The sequence below is a fragment of the Piliocolobus tephrosceles genome, chromosome 11 (genome assembly GCF_002776525.5).
Source record: "Piliocolobus tephrosceles isolate RC106 chromosome 11, ASM277652v3, whole genome shotgun sequence".
Taxonomy (NCBI): Eukaryota; Metazoa; Chordata; class Mammalia; order Primates; family Cercopithecidae; genus Piliocolobus; species Piliocolobus tephrosceles.
The window spans coordinates 118,677,023-118,698,688 of NC_045444.1; the positions used below are offsets into that span (position 1 = coordinate 118,677,023).

The 21,666-nt window shown below is 43.8% G+C and overlaps 1 protein-coding gene across 2 annotated transcripts in view; it reads left to right on the plus strand.

Annotated features, from left to right (window-relative positions):
* The window catches only part of DIS3L2 (DIS3 like 3'-5' exoribonuclease 2), a 351,252-nt gene that overhangs the window by 265,429 nt on the left and 64,157 nt on the right, over nucleotides 1-21,666 (plus strand). For both annotated transcript variants that reach the window (XM_023193873.2, XM_023193874.2), the window contains one exon: nucleotides 14,565-14,677. In XM_023193873.2, the coding sequence (XP_023049641.1) occupies nucleotides 14,565-14,677 (113 nt within the window). The remainder of the gene's footprint in view (nucleotides 1-14,564; nucleotides 14,678-21,666) is intronic.

Here is a 21,666-nt window from a genome sequence, read left to right on the forward strand (position 1 = left end):
ATAGCGAAACTCCATCTCTACAAAAATTACAACAATTAGCTGGGTGTGGTGGTGCAGTCTGTGGTCCTAGTTACTCAAGAAGCTGAGAGGTGGGAGGATTGTTTTAACCCAAGAGGTCAAGGCTGCGGTGAGCCATGATCGCACCACTGCCCTCCAGCCTGGGCGACAGAGTGAGACCAAAAAAATTGCCATGGAATTGTAGTAAGGGTTATGCTGAAATAATAAATGTTCAGCAGTTGCTCAGAAGTCAGGATGAGACTAGAATAGAGAATACAGAAACAGACCCATTTATATATACTACCACCTGATTTTTAGCAAAGATGTTACTGCTGTGTAGTGAGAAAAAGATGGTTTTAATCAATAAATGGTACTGGACCAGTTGGATATCCATATGGGGAAAAAATTGGTTTTGACCCCTGCTTTGTACCACACATAAAAATGAATTCCATGTGGCTCATAGATCTGAGTATGAAAGTAACACATTAGCACTTTTAAAGATAACATAAAAAGAATAATCTTATGACCTTGGTGTAGGCAAAGATTTTTTAAGTGGAGCACAAAAAGCATAAACTTTAAAGGAAAAGACTGATAAATTAGATTTTATTAAAATGAAGAACATCCGTTCATCAAAAGATATCATTAAGATTGTTGAAAAGGGTGCGATGGTTCATGCCTGTAATCCCACCACTTTGGAAGGTGTAGGCGGGTGGATCCCTTGAAGTCAGGAGTTCGAGACCAGCCTGGCCAACATGGTAAAAACCTCTTTCTACTAAAAATATAAAAATTAGCCGGGCATGGTCATACACATCTGTAATCCCGGCTACTGGAGAGGCTGAGGCACGGTAATCGCTTGACCCGGGACGTAGAGCTTGCAGTGAGCCAAGATTGCACCACTGCACTCTAGCCTGGGCAACTGAGTGAGACTCTGTCTTTAAAAAAAATAATTGTTGAAAAGGCAAGCCACAGAGTGGGAGAAGATATTTGTAATACATGTATCCAGCACATGACTCTTACCAATATATCATATAAAGACTTGAACAGGCACTTCATAAAAGAAGGTTATCTTCATAAAAGAAGGTTTTCTTCAATGGTCAAAAACATGAAAATATCGTAAGTCCAGAGGGAGAATGGAGATGAAAACCACCATAAGATACTAATTATGTTCCCACCACATTAGCTAAAAGTTTTTAAAGCTGAAAATGGTAGTGAGGGTGTGGAGCAATTAGAACTCTCATATACTGCTAGTAGGAGTGTAAGTTGCCACAACTACTTTGGGAAACCATTGTACAATATGTAATAAAGTTGAGTGGATTCATAACTCATGGCCCAGCAGTTTTAGTCTTAAGTATATACCCCATAGAAAGGTGTATATATGTACAGAAACATTCATAGCACCGTCACTCATAATAGCGAAAAACCAAAAACATTAAAGTGCCTGATAACAATAAAATTAATAAATTGGGGTATACTCTTACAATGGAATATTATATAGCAACAGAGTGAAGCAAATTCAAAACACACATGATGAATATCAAAAACGCTATGTTGAGCAAAAGAAGCCAGACCAAAAATAGATACATACCATATGCATATGAATCTAGTTATGTAAAATACAAAGAAAGGTGAAACCGATCAATGATTATAGATTATAGAGGTCAAAAATGTAATTATCTTTGGTGAGTGTAAAGACTGGGAGGAGGCATGAGAAGAGCTTCTGGAATTCTGCATACGATCTATTTCTTGGAACTGGGTGGTGGTTACATAAGTATATTTACTTTGTAAAAATTCACTGAACTGTATGCTTAATGTTTGTATGCTTTATGTATTTCATGCCTTAATAAAAAGTTTTATTTAAAAAAAAAACTGAAGGAGTACACAAAAAATGGAAACAACCCAAATGTGTCTGCAGCCAATGAATGGATAATTTAATATGGTGTATCCATATAATGGAATATTATTCATTCATAAAAAGAAATGAAGTACATGGTGCAACAGAGGTGAACCTTGAAAATAAACTAGGTGAAAGAAGACAAGCATAAAAGGGCACTCATATTCCATTAATATGAGATGTCAGAACAGGTACATCTGTAGAGACCAGAAATAGATTAGTGGTTGCCTGCAGCTGGGAAGGTTGGGAGGAAATAGGGAGTGACTGTAAACACATATGGGCTTTCTTTTTGGGGTGATGAAAACGTTTTAAAATTTATTGTAGTTGTGGTTGCATAACTTTGTGCCTATACTAAAAACCATTCAGTTGCATACTTTGAGTGAACTGTGTGGTATGTTAATAAAATCTCAATAAAGCTGTCATGAAACAAAAAGTTAAGAGATAGTGGTAACTGTAATAATGATTAAAACATTGTTAATCCTAATCAGCCTTAGGAAAAGGCTGCACCACCGTATGATCCTTTGGTATGATAGGTGAGCACATTGTTACTAGAGTCAGACATTGTTCTAATCCTGGCTTTGCCATTTACTGACTGTGTGACTTTGGGCAAATCATTCAGACTCTCTGAGTCTGAATGTTCATCTGTAAAATGTAAATATTAACAGTACCTAACTCATAGAACTTTTGTGAAGATTATTCATTTAATCAAGAAATAGTTGAGTGTATTTATATGCCAGCCACAATAAATAAAACTATTATCATCATCCAGGAGATACTGCATCTGAAGAGTCTTAACTCCATTTTAGTGAGAGAGGCTACAAGTGAACTTGAGCATATGTCATGAGGACAGGACATCTTTCCCCAACTGTACCACAGCCATATCTATTACAAAATACAAAAGTCATGTTCAAGGCCAGGTGGGGTGGCTCACACCTGTAACCCCAACATTTTGGGAGGCCGAAGTGGGAGGATTGCTTGAGCCCAGGAATTTGAGCCCAGCCTGGGTGACATAGTGAGACCCCGTCTCTACAAAGAATTTAAAAATTAACTGAGTATGATGGTGCATGCCTGAAGTCCCAGCTGCTCAGGAGGCTGAAGTGGAAGGATCACTTGAGCCCGGGGAGGTGGAAGCTGCAGTGGGCCATGATTGTGCCACTGCACTCCAACTTGGGTGACAGAGCAAGACCCTGTCTCACAAAAAACCCAGGAAATTGAGTTATAACTAACTGATATATGGACAGCTCAGAAATAGAAAGTGACCAGTAGTAAAAAGACTACTTGACAAGGTTTTTCATTTCAACAAATATTTATTGTCTCCGTAAAGGAATTACTTTCAGTCATATTGAAAATCATACTATGTCTACTTACTTGTTCTACTTATTAAAATGTTTGTTCTGCAAAATGAATGTATAATCTTTTAAAATTAAATTGAGAGTGCTTGTAGTCTACAGGTGTTGAAAAAGAAGCAAGTATGAGTTTGTCAAGTACCTGATGCTAAGGGACAAATCTCCATAATGCAGTGGTTAGGAACTCCAGTTTTGGAGTCAGACCTTGATGCAAGTTGTCTGACCTCGCTGGGTCTCAGTTTCTTTATCTGTAGAAAGAGATTAGTCTCATAGCATTGGAAGATTAAATGAATTAATATAATGAAGTGCTTTAAAAAGTAAGCAGTCAATATGCCATTATTATGAGACCACCAGTATGGTGGATTCTCATACCATAAGCATGCATAAATTACGTATATAATTTCTGGTTAACTTTTGTGAAGTCTTGGGGGGTCAGAAATGGTTTCCCTTTCATGCAAAGAAATTAATAAGTGAAATTGAATGATTGGATCCAAAAGGGCTAATTGGGCATGGTGAGAAAATAACAACCCAAATGATATCTCCAGTGTCAGAGAAAAGCCACTAAGGGTTTTTGTCACCGGCATATAAAGCAATGAGCTTTTGGCTCTCAGAATTCTAGGTAAATATGAAAGTTGTTTCAATTTCTGATGTAAGGAATGCTGGGATTGGATTAAGCAGTTAACAGTTAACATTTAGTTTGTAGGCATTTTAATATACATAGTTGTTTTGTATTTCTTTAAAACATTGAAAATTATATATCTCTGATATATTTGGCTGTTAGAGACTAGTACTTATGTCCTGGGACTATTTTTTTTTTGGAGACAGAGTTTTGCTCTTTTTGCCCAGGCTGGAGTGCAATGGTGCTATCTCGGCTCACCGCAACCTCCACCTCCCGGGTTCAAGCGATTCTCCTGCCTCAGCCTCCTGAGTAGCTGGGATTACAGGCATGCACCACCATGCCCAGCTAATTTTGTGTTTTTAGTAGAGATGGAGTTTCTCTATGTTGGTCAGGCTGGTCTCCAAGTCCTGACCTCAGGTGATCCACTCGCCTCAGCTTCCGAAAGTGCTGGGATTACAGGCGTGAGCCATTGCGCCCAGCCGGGACTTTTTAAAAATAGAAAAATCTACAAATGAATGAAAATATGCTACAATTCTGTTTTCAGACCTAGACCTGGGGGAAACCATTCTGCTGGGATTCTACACGTACATTCCCTGCACAGCCTCAGACAGAAAGACTAGGTCCCCATGCTGGCCATACATGCCGAAGGCCATAAAAGAGATGACAACACATGCCATGACCTACTATGTACTGCAGTCACATTTCTGGCATGAAAATAGTTGTTTCCTGTTCAGAAAGAGTATGCCCAGTTTTCTGCTACTTCATTTACTAAGTTCACCTTTATGGAGCTTGCCTGCAAAGTGCTTTAGTCACCAAAATCCACCAGGAGAATTGACCAATAAGCTGGCATCAATTTACTGCCTCCTGCTCAGGCTGGCCAGTAGTGCTGTTTCTTGGTGTGTGCTGGGAAGTCAAGAGGTACACAGGTGGCTAGGGTGGACATAGAGTTTTGTTGATGTGTTTTATTTTAAAAATCCAAGACTCTTTGCCAAGTAAAACACTTATGATTCAAAAATTAAAGTTTACATCTAAGCAAAAAGAAAAATTCAAAATCCTGTCACTCGAAACCATTGTTACCTTCTTCTTATATTTTTCTCCAGATATTTTAAAGCAGGGTTTGCATTTTTTATTTTATACTTTTTATCCTTGTTGCTTTTCTCAGCCTTTGAAAACTGAAAACATTACAAATGTGGGTAACGGATAAAGGAACAATCCTGATATCTGCTGCCTCTTAAGATCACCACTGAGGACATTTTTATTCTGCTCCTTCTTAGCAGTAACCTTCAACTTCTGCCTCTATTGGCTTGTTGTTGTTTTAAAACTTTGAGCTAGTTTTACTTAACTGGATTTGTCCTTTTCAAACTTTTTTCTTTTCTTGCCTTCAGCCCTGCCTCCTCTTCTTTTTTTTTTTTAATGAAGAATTTTGAACATGCACAAAAGCAGAAGGAAGAGTATAATGAAACCCGTTGTTCCCATCACCTAGCCCCTGCATCCCTCATTCCACAGCCAGTCCTGCTCCATTCCCAACCCACCTGTACCCCAGCCCTTATTACTTTGACCTGTTCACTTTGTAATGATCTTCTAGGATCCTTCGCAGTCCCTAGGACTTCACTGTGTTTTGGCTTTGAGGAAGAACCAAGTGCCTGCCCTGCTGCTCTCAAAGCCTCTCTGGAGCCTGTGCTCTGTCCCAGGCTTGACCGGCTGACCTGGGCTTTCCCCACTCATTGCTGAAATGCCTGGAAATTCCCAGACGCTGAGTGCGCCAACCTTGCAAGTTCAGCTCCTCATTCTCTTTCCTGTTAATGAAGAAGGCCATTGCTCAAGTCATTTGGAAGAGGAAAAGTGGAATTTACTACCTGGGTGTTCCTCGTCCGTGCTGTTCATATAAATTTAAACTTAGATTCCTGAGAATTACATTGAACAGGACAAAAATTGCTGTGTGGGCAGTTTTGTTGAGTACTTGCAGATTGATAGAGCCCTTAGTAATAATGAAGGGAAAAGGCTCTTGAAACTGCTTAGTTCCAGAAGATGAGCTCACCAGTTAAGGAGTTTGCAACTAAAGGTCCTCATTAACCTCTTGCTGGATGGCAAAGAGGAAAAAGAAGAAAATCCAAGCTCTTCAAATCCTGACCTTTGGGGAGACCTAAGAAGAAGTCATCCTATGCTACCCCCTCCTCATGGTGGGTTCCTGTATTTCATTCAGATTTACTTACCCCAGATGGTTTTTTTCACTTCAACTTCTCTTAAGTTTATAAAATATCCTCAAACCATTACCACGTCATGGCCATGGAGTGCTGCCATGGCTTGCTATACTGGTGGTCAGCTTTTGTGTGAGATTACATAACGAATACCACATGGAGCTGGAAGATGCCAGCGTTTGAGTTGTCCCTCTTACCTAGCAACCCAATCAGTGTTTCTCAGAGGGAATGTGCTTATCCCAAGTAAAAGGTGGAGTTTATTGTGTGGCCACAAGGTGATCCAAGCCCAATTGAGTCTGTCTCCAATATTCAGTAGGATCATGCTGAGGCCAGGGCCCACGTCCTAGCTGCGTCAAGCTGCCCTGAGTCAGGCCCCTCATCGCTGGTGCCGTTTGGGCAGCGGAACCTCCCTTTCTCTCAGTCGTCTTGGTTGGATTACCCTTTCTGAGCTTCCAGAATACTGTTTTGTATCTCTGTTGAGGCTCCTGTGTTGGGAAAACTGGCCACAGGATCCAGAGGGGTGACCCACGCCAGAGCATTGTGTTCCCATCATAGACTGGGTGGAAACCAACCTGAGGGACAGGAAATCCAACATCTGTTCTATCTGTCAGGGTATCCAGCAGGTTGTACTTCTGACTGTGGTCTTCAGGCTCTTGGTTTTTGTTCAGTATGACTGCAGATGGCATTAATAGAGCCATGGTCTGCAGAGTGGGTGAGGTGGCAAAGTGAGAAAGTGCGTATGGTACATTCAAGTTACCTTTCCACTTAGCACTCCCCGGTGGCTTCCCATTGCACTTGAAGTAAAGAATGCCTCATCCTGACCCAGCAGGACAGCTCTCCTCAGGGCCCATCCACCTCACTAGCCTCCCTGCTTCCAGTTCTTCTCTGCTTTCCAGCCATCTTTCTATTCCTTAGACACAGCAAGCTTGCCCCCACCCCTCTTCCTTCGCTCTGGCTCTCCTGCCTGGGATACTCTTCCCCCATGTCATCACGTGACGTGGTCTTTTTTAGACCCACAGGTCTCAATCAGTTTCCTCAGAGAGACTTTTTCATTACTAATGAACTCTAAAATAAGCTCCAGGCATTCGCTGTTTTATTTTCTCCAAAGTCCTTTTTACTATCTAAGTAATCTTGTCATTTTTTTGTTTGCTTGTTGCCTTTCTCTCCCCACTTGACTGGAAGCTTGACACGAGAAGGGAGCTTGTCAGTTTTCTTGTATGTCTCCAGTGCCTAGAAAAGGACGAGTACGTAGTAGGAGCTTAATAAGTATTTGTTGCGTGACTGATTAAATGAATGAAGATGGTTATTAGGAAGATTATGAGGTAACTGAAAGCCAAACCATGTGGTTGTTTAGCCTGAAGGAGAAAAGTCCCAGGGGGCTATATGCTGGCTGTCTCAGTAATTAAAGCTGGTACTACCCTAAAAGCATCTGGTCCTGCTTCACTCCTTTCTCTTGCTGTCGTCTGAGGAGATAGGCTTATTCTGGGCACCCTTATGAGCCAGAACTGGAGCCAATAAATGGAAACTCTAGGGAGACATATTTTGGCTTTAAAAGAGGGAAAAAAATCATAATAATTGCTACTTTACCTGAGGACGTAGTGAGCTTCACCAGAACAGCAGTGAGTTTTAAGTCGCCTGAGGTATGCAGGCACAGCCTGTGTGCTGTCTTGCAGACCTGGTATGGAAAGGGCTCAGCACCTGCATGGGCAGTTAGGCAGGGTTTACAGTCCTTTCAGCCCAGAGCAGCAGGGGACCTGCCTTATATTTTTTGTTACTTTCTTTTTCTTTCAGTAAATGTCAATCACTGTGGGCCCAGCCCTTTCCCTACCCATCATGCTGATTACAGAGAGTCAGGAGGTAGTTCACAATCTACATGTAGTAAATGGGGATAGAAGAGTTGAGAAGCTGTAGGAAGACACAGAAGGGGATTGAGCCTGGTCTAGGTCATCAGGGCAGGCCTGCCGGACTTTCGGTGGTAGTTTGAAGGACCAGTGAGAGTTGCCAGGAAGAGGAATAGAGATAACCAGGGGGAGCCCCATAGGTGTGAGCATGGGAGCCCCGTCACAGTGTCTTGGGGGTATAACTGTCATTTAAGGGATAAGGACCAGGAAAGTCAAAACATGCACAGAGCAGACCCACATGATGAGCATTTGGGTTGGTATCAGCTCCTTGTGAAGTGGTGATAGAGGTTGGTGTGCAGGGAGGAGTGGGAGACACAAGACCATGGGATGAGAGGGGTGGGCAAAAACCAGGCCAGGCAGACCACGGAAGCCAGGTCTGGGCTGTGTGCTCAGGGAAGCAGAGGCTCTGGAGGGTGTAGATGATGAGACGACAGGCAGATTTGTGTTTGGAAAGGGCACTGTTTTCACTATGGAAAATGAGTTTGAGAAATGGCAGGGAGAGCAGTAGGAGGTTGTTAGATATTTCTTAGAAGAAGCCATGGTGGTCTTGGCCAAGGGGACAATGGCGGGAAGGAAGACATATGGGCAGATGTGAGAGATGTATGGAAGGTGGAATCAGAATGATTAATCGACACAGGCCTGAGAAAGTCCCAGGTTTCTTTTTGGTTTAGGCAAGCCTGGGTATCACTTTTGGTTTAGTGGAGGTGATCCCACTTCCTGGGACAGGAAACACAGGGAGAGAAATGGTTTTGCTGACAGTAGGGGCTTATGGAGGTATGAGTGTGATGTGACTGTGGGACAGCTGAGTGACAATTCTCAGTAGACTTTTTATACATCAATCTGGAGCTCAGAGAAGTCTAGGCTGGTGATATACAATTAGAAGACCAAAGCACAGAAATGAGGTTTGAATCCCTGGAAGTAGGTGAGACAATCCAGAGAGAAGGGGTGGAATTAGAAGAGAAGGCAGCCTGGGGCAGAGCACAGAGGCTGAGCACACCACACGCAAAGGACACGGAGAGGCAAAGAAACTTGAAGAGGAGCAAACATGGAGCTTAGACACCCAGAGTGGGGCCCAGAGCCAAGGAGGAGTGTCTCAAGGTGTGGGGGTGGGGAGGGCGCAGAATCACCAGGTTTCAGATGCTGCTATAAGGTCAGGCCTACAAAGGTTTGGATTTAGTGCACAGAGGTTACAAGTGACCTGGACAAAGTTATTTTTTGCTGATGAAGTATATTAAAAGGCTTTCCAGGCGTCACATGTGCCTTAGTCCATTCAGGCTGCTGTAACAAAATACTGTAGACTAGGTGGCATAAAGAACTAAAACAACGGATTTATTCCTCATAGTCCTTGAGGCTGAGAAGTCCAAGATCAAGATGCTGGCAGATCCAGGGTCTGGTGAGGGCCTACTTCCTGGTTCATAGAGCAGCACCTTCTCGTTGCGTCCTTCCATGGTAGAAAGAAGGAGAGAGCTCTTTGGGGTCCCTTTTATAAGGCACTAATCCTATTTGTGAGGGATCTACCTCTGTGGCCTAATCACCTCCCAGAGGTCCACCTCCTGATGCCATCACGTTGGGGATTAAATTTCAACATGTGAATTGGCAGCAGGTGGGGAGACTGGGGGGAACAAATATCTATCACAACACATAATATTACTTTATGCGAGGCCTGTCCTGCTGATGTCAAGAAGAGCCTCTGTCACCACTGTAACCACTGTCCAGTCTCAGCAGTGGGTAAAAGTGAATGAAGTGACCCAAGTCTGGAAGGCCCTTATCTCACTGCTGGTAAGGGAAGGCCCCACCTGTAGTAGGTGGCCACCCTGGTCCTGCTCATTCCTGGCGCAGGCCTCTTGAGTCGTTCAGACAGTCTCTGCACTACCAGCTAAAAATGACTGTAAGCTAGAAATGTAGAAGGGAGTGGTTTAGATTTTAAAGAGCTTGTTCATATAATTAAATAGAACTGGAGTTAATGGCTTAGTGGTTGTTCTGTAGTCAGGCCCTGCTACAAGTGGTTAAGGAGACTGACAGTGGAAACCAAAAGAGCCTGCAGGGACAGGAGTGTGGCTGTGAACATGGCTGGGAAGAGTCTCTGCCAGGACTTTTGAATCCAAAGCTGAGAATGTGGCTTCCATGGAGTTATGAGAGGTAGGGAGGGATTTTGAGCTGTGGCCCACTGAGATGAAAAATTGGGTTATATCATCTTGTCTTGGAGTTGCAGTGACAGCGTATGGCGAGGGGTAATAAAAGGAGCAAAGGATCTGGACCCAACCTGGTTTTGAATCTGGGATTTCTCACTTTTTAGCTAGGTAACTAGAAAAGTGACTGAGAAGCTCTCTACATCTCAGATAATTCATCTGTGCAAAACGATTTGCATAGCTGTAGTCAAAGTTAGCTTGTGTGTGGAGCCCCTAGCACAGAGGAGACATTTAATAAATAATCACTCCTGCTGTCTTTATTATCATTATTATTATTATTATTATTATTTTATTTTATTTTTTTTCTTGAGACAGTCTCACTCTGTTGCTCAGGGTGGAGTGCAATGGCACGATCTTGGCTCACTGCAACCTCCCCCTCCCGGGTTTGAGTGATTCTCCTGCCTCAGCCTCTCAAGTAGCTGGGACTACAGGCATGTACTACCATGCTCGGCTAATTTTTGTATTTTTTTAGTAGAGATGGGGTTTCACCATGTTGGCCAGGCTGGTCTTAAACTCCTGACTTCAGGTGATTCACCCACCTCAGCCTCCCGAAGTGCTGGGATTACAGGTCTTTATTATTTTTATGATCATCATTGTCCATGTTACATTTATGTAGTTGTTATGGATCACAAAACACTTTCAGATGTTCTCACTGATTGCAGTTCAGCTTACTCCCGTACACTTGAGTCATGACACGGGTGTATCTGCGAGCCTCATTAGACTGGGAGCTCCTTCAATGGAGGGCTCCCCACTCACGGATGTCTAGTGCAGGCATAAACTAGAGGATCCATGTGAGGAAGCACTTCCCCTACCAGAGCTCTTCGGAAAAGACAGCAGGTGGCTTCAGGATGTCAGCTTCCCACCCTTGAGCATATAAGCAGGGGCCACCTGGCAGGGACACTGTGGGGAAGTGGCTGCACTGGTTGGAAGGCTGGCTTCAAAGAGATAGTTTCTCAATCCCGCTTTATAATCTATTAGTGTTTTAATTGGATGAAGCAGTTCTGATGTCCTGTCAAGTTCATTCAAAGGAGTGTTTACACTCATCTAAGTTTGTGGACCCTGGGCAAAGTGAGCCAGACATGGCTGCCCCGGGGATCCTTCCTCTCTCTGCTCTAACTGCTCTTTAAACACACAGACTCAGCCCTGGCAGATGAAAGTTTTAAATTTAAAAATATTTTAAAAGAATGCTTTTATATGAAGGACAGTATCTTTTAAAATATCAAATTTGTCTTAAACATTTTGGCAGCATATGCCATGTAACTTTTGGATTTATGTTTTCTCTTTCATAGAATAAAAAGTTCAGTGCCACCACCTCAAGAGTTCTGCAAGTTCACATTATGTAAACATATATAATAAAATATTTACTTAGCGTTTCCATAAAAAAGATCCAAAGCAGAGAATAAGAGGGCTTCTCTTTGCTGGTTTCAGAGGCTCTGCTGGGAATTCTGAGTGAAATTTAAGCCTCTTGAATATGTTTTGATTGGCCTTCTTCGTATTTTATCTCCTGTAATGAACTCTTTGTCAGTTTGTCAATTTTGACTAAGGACAGAAAGTTCATGTGTAGTAACACAGAGACTGAATTTAAAATTATGGTTTATATCATGATGTAATAATCCTCTCTCTTGTCCTTTAGTCAATATTTACCTGGTAGGCCAATATATTATAATGCTGACTTCAAAAGAAGACTCTTTATTTTACCTTCTCTAAGTGTTGGTTTTAGATACTTGAAATATCAAAACTGGAAGTTGAGCCGTCTGAGACTCTTGGCTGAATTCATGTAAAGTTCAGTTCCTCGATCGCAGGGCAGGTTTCACTGCTCCCAGTGACCCAGCGACACAGCTGCGTGCCTGTCAGAATGAGGCAGCTAACCTTGGAGTCATGCTGGTTCCTCTCAGCTTTCCAGACAGCCCTCTCCTCTGTGGGAAACAGATCTGTTATGTTACCCCATAGCAGCCAGGATCACTTCAGTGTACTTAAGTATTCCTTTATGTATTACAGCTACAGGATTGGGCGGAAAAACCTGAAGAATGCCCTGTAGGAAGGTGGTCTCTGAGTGTCACACCAGATGAAGAATAAGGAATCTTAAATTCTTTTCTTTGCTTGAACCCCTTTTTTCAAGCACCCCATGTTTGAGCATTTTTCCATTTTAAAAACTGAGGGAAGAATTATCCGCCAGTGAAGGAGTAGGAGGATGATAAGTAGCTATACAGTTTGCAGATAAAATGTGTGATACCTCAGTACTCATCGTTCAGGTCACCAAAGAAGCAAATGGTACTGCGTTAATAAGTTCTTCTGAGCCAACCTGGGTGTGAGTCAGGACTCTGTCAGTGAGTCATAATGGAAAGGGAATTGATTCACTCATTAACTGCCAAGTCTGCAGGTAGACTAGTTTCAGGCTCAGCTGGATCCTGAAGTTCAAATGAGGTCATAACTCTTCTTTTCTTTCTTAGACTATTATTTTCTATATTGGCATGGTTACGTAGCATAGATGTTTCCTGGCAGCTCCAGGTTTATGTGGTCCTTAGTGCCTGGGATCCCAGGAGAGAGACCCTCTTTCCTGGAGTTCACATCATTTATCAAGTGTATTGTTCAACTTAAGCAAATTCAACACTATGCTTGTATCTTCCATGTGTTTCTCTCTGCCCATTGTGTATCTTTAAACTGTATATTTATTTTAGTTTTTCGAGACAGAGCCTTGCTCTGTTGCCCAGGCTGGAGTGCAGTGGCACAATCTCAGCTCATTGCAACCTCAGCCTCTAAAGTTCAAGCAATTCTCCTGCCTCAGCCCCCTGAGTAGCGGGGACTACAGGTGTGTGCCACCACACTTGGCTAATTTTTGTATTTTTAGTAGAGGCAGGGTTTTGCCATGTTGGCCAGGCTGGTCACAAATTTCCTGGCCTCAAGTGATCCGCCAGCCTTGACCTCCCAAAGTGCTGCGATTACAGGCATGAGCCACCATGCCCAGCCTATAGACTTATTTTACATGTATACTCTTTTTTGTAATCTGTTCATTTTGTACATTTTCATACACACATACATGTATACGTAAGTATGTACATATGTATATACTTTTGTATGTGTATGTATATTTTTATTTTCACATACGCTATATTTGATAGATGATTTACAGTATGTTCAAGAATAAATCTTAAGTTTATAACCTAACTACCCCCCCTCATTTAAGGTACAGTTCTAACAGCCTTGGTCATCTGACCAACTCTCTAGTAAACCTGACAGGGAGGGCAGGGCCTGTTAAAAGACAGCTCCACCAGGAAGGGAAGAAGAAAGTGGGTCCTTTACCAGAGGGAAAAGATAAACTGACTATTGATTCATTCATTCAGCAAGTACTTCCTGAGAACCTATTATGTGCCAGGCACTCTTCCAGGCCCTGGGCGTACAACAGTAAACATTACACAAAAGACCTTACTTGCCGGGAGCTTACGTAGTAGGGAGAGAGATAACAAACACACAAGCCGATCGAGATATGCTGTGATATCTGGTAGTGCTGAGAGCTCTGAAGAAAGACTGCGGTATGCAGCAACAGGTGTGGAGTAGTTGCTTTACAGTGCAGGTGGAGGAAATGGGGTTGGGGGGTAGTGGGGAGTTGGAAGAGGCAGACAGGTGGAGGAAACAGGGGGAGAGGGGTAGAGGAATCTCTTCTTGTTTTGGGATTCTCTTTCAGTTGACCCAAATAAAGTAAGGAAGATTTTGATAGGCAGATCCTATTAAGACTATCCCAAGCATAGGGAAAAGTATGAGTCAAGCCAATGTCTAAATGTCTTGAGGGAAGATCTGTTCAGGGAGTGGAAAGAAGTTTCCCATGACAGCTGCATACAGAGCATATGAAGGATGGGGCTGAGGTTGCTTGGGGTGTGACCCTGCAAGGACATAAATAACAAGCTAAAGTACCTTTCCCAGACCCACATTTAGAAAGATCACAGCAAAGTGTGGAGGGCCAGGTGAGGGGGCACAGAGGCAAGGTAGGGCAGCCAGGTTGGGGTGAATAGGGCAATGGCCAGAGGGAATGGGAAGGAAGGGCAGAGCTTTCAGAGGTTGCGTCTGCAAGATTTGGGGATTAATTCACTTCTAGTGACCTAAAAGGATTTGTTCATCACCCAGAATGAGCCATATTTTCTTATGTTTTCTCAAAGATAAGAAGCCTTTAGAAATGGGAAACATCTTGGGAAAGTGGTTAATCTTGTTTATTTACAAGACAATTTCATCATCTTTTGCTATACAATGAGGAAGGCAACAGTAGTGCGGGTCACAGGGGGAGGTGGCCAAGGAAGGAAGAAAGCAAGACTGGACCTACATTGCAGGTCCTGTGGCCTCTGGGAGTGACATACATTCTAGGAAAGGACTTCTGGGAGGGAATGCTGTGGCCTTCCATGCCAGCCTCATAGTCCTTCTCGTGCATTTACAGGCAACTTCGAAGTGGGAGTTCACATTGCCGACGTGAGTTACTTTGTTCCGGAGGGATCCGACCTGGATAAAGTGGCTGCTGAGAGGGCCACAAGTGTCTACTTGGTTCAAAAGGTAAAAATCCATCTCCAGTTTCTTTTTTCTTGCTTTGTTTATTTGTTTGCTTCCCTGGAAAAGTGTGTGCTCGCTGTTATGACGTTCTCCGGAAAGAGAAGCCAAAGAAAGACACAGGTGTTCATCCGAGGCCTCACCCCGGAGTGACCCTGCTATATAAGTAACTGACAGATACTCAACTTCAGAAAGAAAGGAGGAAAATACCTGCTTTCAAACGATTCTTCTAAAGCAGGGCTTGGCAAACTCAGCCGACACCAGCCACTAGTTTTTGTAAGGTTTTATTGGAACTCAGACACGTGCGTTTGTTCATGTATTGTGGCTGCTTTCATACTACTTCAGCAGAGTGGCATGACGATTTCCTGTTACTATAGGCCCTTTAAGGAAATGTTTTCAACCCCTGTTCTAAAAGGTGGGAGCCAATCTGGTCCTGACCTGCCCATTACAAGATAGCCATGGGAGTCTCTGAGATGGAAAAGCGAAGGGAGATGAGGAGGAGTCTGAGCTTTTTCCTCTCATCCTGACTACACCACACTTGGTTAGTTGCTAAGTGTCTACAGAACTCCCTAGACTCATCTGTGAAATGCAGGGATTGGACAGATACATCTCAAAACATCCCTTCTATTCTATGTACCTGTACCTGGCACATTCAGTGGTAACCATGAGAATCCATTCCTTTAACAAGTATATATTGAGCACCAATTATCTGGTGGACACTGCAGTAGGCCTCAGAGACAGGGTTTAATGAGACCAAGCATGAGTAAGTTCTGCCTTCCACACTGTGGTTCATGAATTCTGCCAGGTTTCTTTCTCTTCTTTTCCGTCCTCTGATCCTCTGCTCATTTGCTCATCTTCCTTCTTTGGCCATATCTGGACTTCCACTTCCTTTCTAGCTTTTTAAAATTTGGCAGTCCAATTTGGGATTCTACCTATACTAGCTTGAGGCTACCTGCCTCGCAAACCCACGCACTAGGACATGATTCTGGTATTTGCTCATTGACTGCCCTAAGGTCGGAGGAATATCCCCATCGTCCACCCTAGAATGCACTACCATAAGTGCATTCTGGAATTTCTGGGCTCCACTTCTAGCAAAGTGCCTACTTAATGTCCACAAAGGTATTGGCACTTCTGGAGCAAAAGCTATCCAGGAACACCCAAAAGTTTCTAAGATTTCTGGTATTTTCCAAGTGTTACTGAGAGTTCCTCTCATGTTTTCAACTTGTCCACTCTGAAAACTAACCTCTCAAAAGGGAAGAGACTAGTCTAGGCTTTGAATGCAGCCATATCCTCTAGGGGCTAAAGATCCTGTTGCCTGTGGCCCAAGCTTAGTTCCCCCAATGTAGCTGAGCTGAGCTTTTGACAGTGATGTCTTCCACCCCATGGTAGAAGTCACCCTGTCTGAGACCCTTTGTTTCTGCTACAAAGGGAGCTAGCCTAGATGGGCTGTCTTGTCCCAAAGGAAAGCCAGAGCTGTTATCTGCCATAGCCGCCTTCAGTAAGTGGAGGTCCTACCTAGGAAGACCTGGTACCTCCTCTCCCCTGCCCCAGGATAGTACTCTCTGTATTACTGAAACCTAGAATGTTTGAGCAAAACCCTAGCTCCACCTGCTCCAGGAGAATTGGACAGCCGGTTTCTTCAGAAGTACAGCTTTGCCTGCCATTCACATTAGGTGATCGGAACCACCATGTACATGTTTTCCGCCATCCCATAAATGAGAATAGTGAATGGAGAGGAAGACTGAGTTGATCAGAGCCAGGAAATTCTGAGTCAGAAGCTGTGTGATCATCAAAACCCCGTTCCAGGGAACGGTGTCATGGGCAATAGGTAATCTCTATGCACAGTGATGCCTGAAAGACCCAGCACCTTCAGTGACCAGTTAGTGAGGATAGCTAGCTGTGTCCTCATCTGAGCAGGGGGAATTCCATACCAGACTTTGCTTGTGTCAAACATACTGTGTCCCTACCTGACCTCTGTGGCTGGCCTAAGCCTCAATGCAATGTTTAAGAACTTCCCTTTGACTCCCAGCCCCTCACAATGTCTGTGACACCTGTGTCCAAGCTCTGGGCAGCTTAAGAGAATGCAGCACAAACTTCTGACCCGCAAGTATCTCCTAAGCACACAGGGCTTCCTCCCTGACCCCCAAGCACCAGCTGCTGCGCTCTCCTTTTATAACCAGGAATTACTTTTCAAAATCAGAAAATGAAAAAATCAAATTGGGTTAAGTAATTAAGCGTGTTTCCTTTTCTGTTTCCTTTGGTTTTGTGTTTGTCACAGTTCTAGAATTTCTCTGTGGGACTACAGAGTTGGGGCTCTGTTGCTGAGTTGTGAAAGCGGGGAGCTGGGTGGAGGAAGGGCCCGCATGCGTCTGCTGCCCAGCACTGCCTCCAGCTTGGCAGGCACAAGTGGCGCCGGCCCGCAACCTTGGACAGCAGCAGCTGTGCGCTCTGATTCCTTTGAACCGCTGCTCTGACCTTTCTTCCTACTCGGTTTTGTTTCTTAAAGGACTGTGTCCAGGAACTTTTCTGCTGTTTTCACTTTACTTTGCCTATAAAGGTCTTCTGAAAAGCTGGATGAGCTGCGTTTCCGCTCTCCAGATTCTCTGCTTTCTCACTTGGCACAATCATTTCTCCCAGCTTCATCACACAGGGAAGAGGGGCTGGGGTTCCAGTTGGTTTCCCATCTATAGGGCATGTGGCACTGATTTCATTCAGATCTGTAAGTGACTGATGCCAGAATTGCAATCTTAGCTCATTATCTAAACTGTAATTGGGGGATTAACCTGTGGAATAGGACAGTATACAGCGTAACAGGTCTTGGGTCCAAATACCATCTCACTGACTTTTTTAATGAAATTCTTGTTGTTGAGATTTTGCTCACAGTAATAAGTATTTGGTTATTCTTGTTAACAATAGGATATACTCAGGACAAAAGATAAATTTAAATAGTGTCCATTTAAATATCAGGAAAAAACTTTTTGACAGAAGATGGTTCCATTAGGACGGGGGACAGCTGCCCACCTGAACTTTGGCCTGTCCTTCTCAGAAGGACACAACATTTGCTCAGTTAATGCCTCTCAACTGGCTTCTCTGGGAGATAAATATATTGTAATCGCAAAGTTTATGGTAATTTTAGAAAATAAGCGAATTAAGCTTTAAAAGTAAAAGAAAACCTAAACAGTTGAAACCCAAACCTAAATTTTCTGCCTACTGGCCCAAGCATTCATGTTATTTTAGGTGCGAAACAGCTCAAGTGAAAGTTCTCCCATAAATCTCTACGATATTTTATTGGTACTGCTTTATAATAGAGATCAAAGATTGGGATTGGAAGCCTGTCTTAATGTAGAGTCCAAAGAGTTTTAAGATGTTTCTTTCTGACACCAGCAGGTTGTCAGATTGTTGATGTTTTGTTAATGTCAAACTGTGTAGCAAAGAGTTGATCAAATTCTGAATTCATGGAAGTGTTGATATGGAAAAGAAAACTCTTTAAACAAAGGTGTTGGCTGGCAAGTGAATTAATCTATTTCCTTTAAGTTATTTCAGTGTGTAAGTGGGGAGCTAGCTGAGAATACCTTGTTGTTAAAACCTTGAAGTCCTCAGAGAAAAGGGGTAAAAGTCACCAATTCTTAGACTGCAGATATGGGCTGAGATGGCCAATGGGTTATCGCACTGAAGGCCTGAGGGGGTGTGGGTGGGGAGCCAGCAAAGGCCTGGGCTGAAAGGGGCAGAAGAGGCCCTGCAACCCCTCCAGGTGGTGGAGAAGCCCCTATGACTTGGCTTGTGGGCATCTGGCTCCCGCGTCACTGCTAGTCCTTCCTGCTCCTCCTTGCCTGAATGATTGATTCTTCCCTTCTGTGGCCCTTTGTGTTGGTCACAGGGCTGTCCTGGCTAACCTGCTGCTGAACTTGGCCAGCCTGCCTGCTGTGGCTTTAGCAGATGTTTCTGCTCTCTGAGACTAATATAAGATTTTATAGTCTTGTTGGTACCCCCACCCAGCTGCCTTGGGGAGTAGTGTATTTACCCAAATGATCAATTTCTCTCTACTCTCTCAAGACCTGGTCCAGAATGCTTAGAAAGTCAGTGTCCTATCATCACTGTCCCTTTTCTCCATAGCCAGCTCTTAAGCTCTGCCCTGACTCAACTTTGGTCCTGGCCCCCAAAGCATGCTTAAGAGGGCTTAGCATCCTTCAAGCCCCGTTTCCTTTTCTGCTGCCTGAAGTCCTTATCAGTCTTCATCCCCTTGGTATTTGTTGAGTACCAGCTATGTGTCATGTTCCAGGGATGTAAAGATGAGACAGATTCTGGTCTTGCCCTGGGGAAGCAGAGGAGGTGGACAGGTAGCAAACACTTGCAATGCATCAGGCTACCTTCAGGTACAGAAGTGCCCCAAAGGTGAAGAGGTGTTAGAGAAGAGAGAGAGGTTGTATCTGCCTGGGCTGGTGGTGGGAGAGGAGCTTCTGCAAGGGCCAAGAAGACTTCACAAAGCAATTGTGTTTTGAACAGTGTTTCACATTTTGAGTAGAAAATTTCTAGATAAAAAATGGGCAGAGAGGGCATTCCAGGCAGAGGCTAGAAAAAGCATAGAATGTTCAAGGAGCAGAATGCATTTTGGAATTGTTGGGGTGTGTGTTGTAGAGAGAGCCATGGATGAGGTTACAAAGAGAGGCCTGGAGTGGTAGCCGAAGGAGCTCGGATTTTGAGGGCAAGTAAAGAAGTGATACAATCTCCTTCGACCAAAATAGAAAATCACCTTAGCAACTGTGTGGTTGAAGGATAGCGAGGCCAGAGACAGGAAAATTGTCATCAGTACCAGGGCCCTTCCCCCCAATTACTTCCTCCTGAGACTCTGAGTAAGTACCCTAACACAGAGATCTTTGCTCACAAAATCTTATGAGAGTTTACCGATATGGTGATGTCCAACTGGACCCCAGGAGAGCTAGAACAATAGATGTCTTTAGCCTAGTGCCAAATGGACATTCTGAACAAGCAGCATTTCATTTACTACATATTACAATTTCTTCCCAATTCTGGCAAGGCGTATCACACAAGAAGAAGTAGGGAGAAGCAAAGGGCAGGGAAAATGGAGAAGTTAGCTTCCCACTGTTATCTTTGCTGTCCCCTTGGAGATAGGGTTCTTCTCCTGCTTTCCCGTGGGGAACTCTTGGCCACCTGTGACCTTAGCCACTGAACATTGAGGGTCCAGGCTTTTCCAAAAACCCCTTGGCCCCATCGAACCCTCTAGGCCCTCCTTCATCCACAGGACATGCAAAAGTCCATTTACTAAATTCAGCTCCTTAACTATTGGGAAGGTAAAGCAGTGTGTCCTAATATAAATGGAATTGCAGATTATCATTGAGTGGAGATTAGTAAGAAGATGCAAAAGTCTGGAGAATAAGCAGATCTTATCTAGAATAATTTCTGCTCCAGAATTGTCACTGATTTTTATCCTGAGAGAGGACGAGAGACATATCCACACTTGAACAGTGGAAGGAGGAGAGGAAAAGACTCATTTGAGAGAGTTAGAATGTCAGATCTAGGCTTGGGAAGTGATTGGATATAGAAGGCAGAGAGAGGAGAGTGAAGAATCACAGGCTAATCCTCAGCTGTGTTCTGGGGGCAGGGGTGAGGAGTGTGGTGAGGCATGGATGCGGTGTTTTGATTTTTGGTGGTTTTGAGGGAGTGGTGGTCGTTTGCTTCCTTGCTTATTTAACTTGAGACAGAGCGCTGCTCTTAACAGAGGTAGGAAATGTAGACAGTGGAACAGGTGAAGAAGGGAGGAAAATGCTGAACTTTGTCTTCTCCATGTGGAGTTTGAAATGTTCATGGGACATCCAGTTCCTGGTGTCCAGAGGGCATTGTAGAGGTATGTGAAGTCACAAGGCCAGAGGGCCAGGCCTTGGACATGGAAGACCCTCATTGTGAGATGGCAAGAGACCAGGGCACACATGTAAAGTGAGTGGGCCTGGGAGACTGGCCAAAGGAAAGAGCTGGTAGGTTGCTTGCAACAGATTGAGTCTGATGATCTCAGTTTTCTCTGTGAAGAAGAGTTGAGGTTTTCTATTGAGAAAGATTGAGAAGGCAGTCAGGTAAGAGGTCTGAGGAGAGTAGTAACATTTTGGAACCTCATCTGAGGGGCGTGGGGAAGGAACTAACAAAGACAGGTGAAAGGCCTGCCAACCCTCATGGAGGTAAGAACTAAGACAGCTTAGCAACTCACCTCCACATGGCCCAGCAATTTTCTCTGTCACTGCTCAGTGAGGACTTGCAGAAGTAGGAAAGGCCTATTTATAAGATCGATCATGGGGTTTGTGGAGCTGGGATAGTAGAAGTGAGGGAAATAAAGAACCTTGAAGGAATTATCCTTGTGGTTCACACTGCATAGCGAAGTTAATGAGGACAAGATAGGATAAGACTGGGGAAAAGGATCAAGGGGTCAGGGAATGTGTGAACATTTGCACAGTTTTAATGATAGCCAGGAATTTCCCAACTCCTGGAGAGACCTTTCTTTTCCAGTGAGACATGGTGTTCCACACTTATCACCCTGGCCCCGAGGCTCTCAGGAACCATGGCAGGCCTCACGTAGCTGACCTGTGTGCATGGAATGTTACGCCATGGTCCAGGTGAGTCTCCCTCTGACATACGGGACTTGGATTGGAGAAAGCAGCTGATCAGAAGGGGCTGCCTGCCTCTCCTTTCCAGCCCTCCTCCACAGGGATCCTGCTGTGCCTGGGGTTGTGGGAGAGCACATTCACAGTGACGCTGGCAGGAATTAGGCCCCATTTATGAGAGACTGATGTGCCAAACCACAAATGTGATTGTAACCTCTTAATTCCTTTTCCTTTGAAACACAGAGGAATAACCATCTATTTACAAAACTATATAAACATAAAGAGTGTTTTCTATGAGAATTTCAACTCAATTCTGCTTTAAGACCTGGTAAATGTCTTTTATAAGGAATGCTTCTTAAAAATTAAATATAATATGGACCAGGCGTG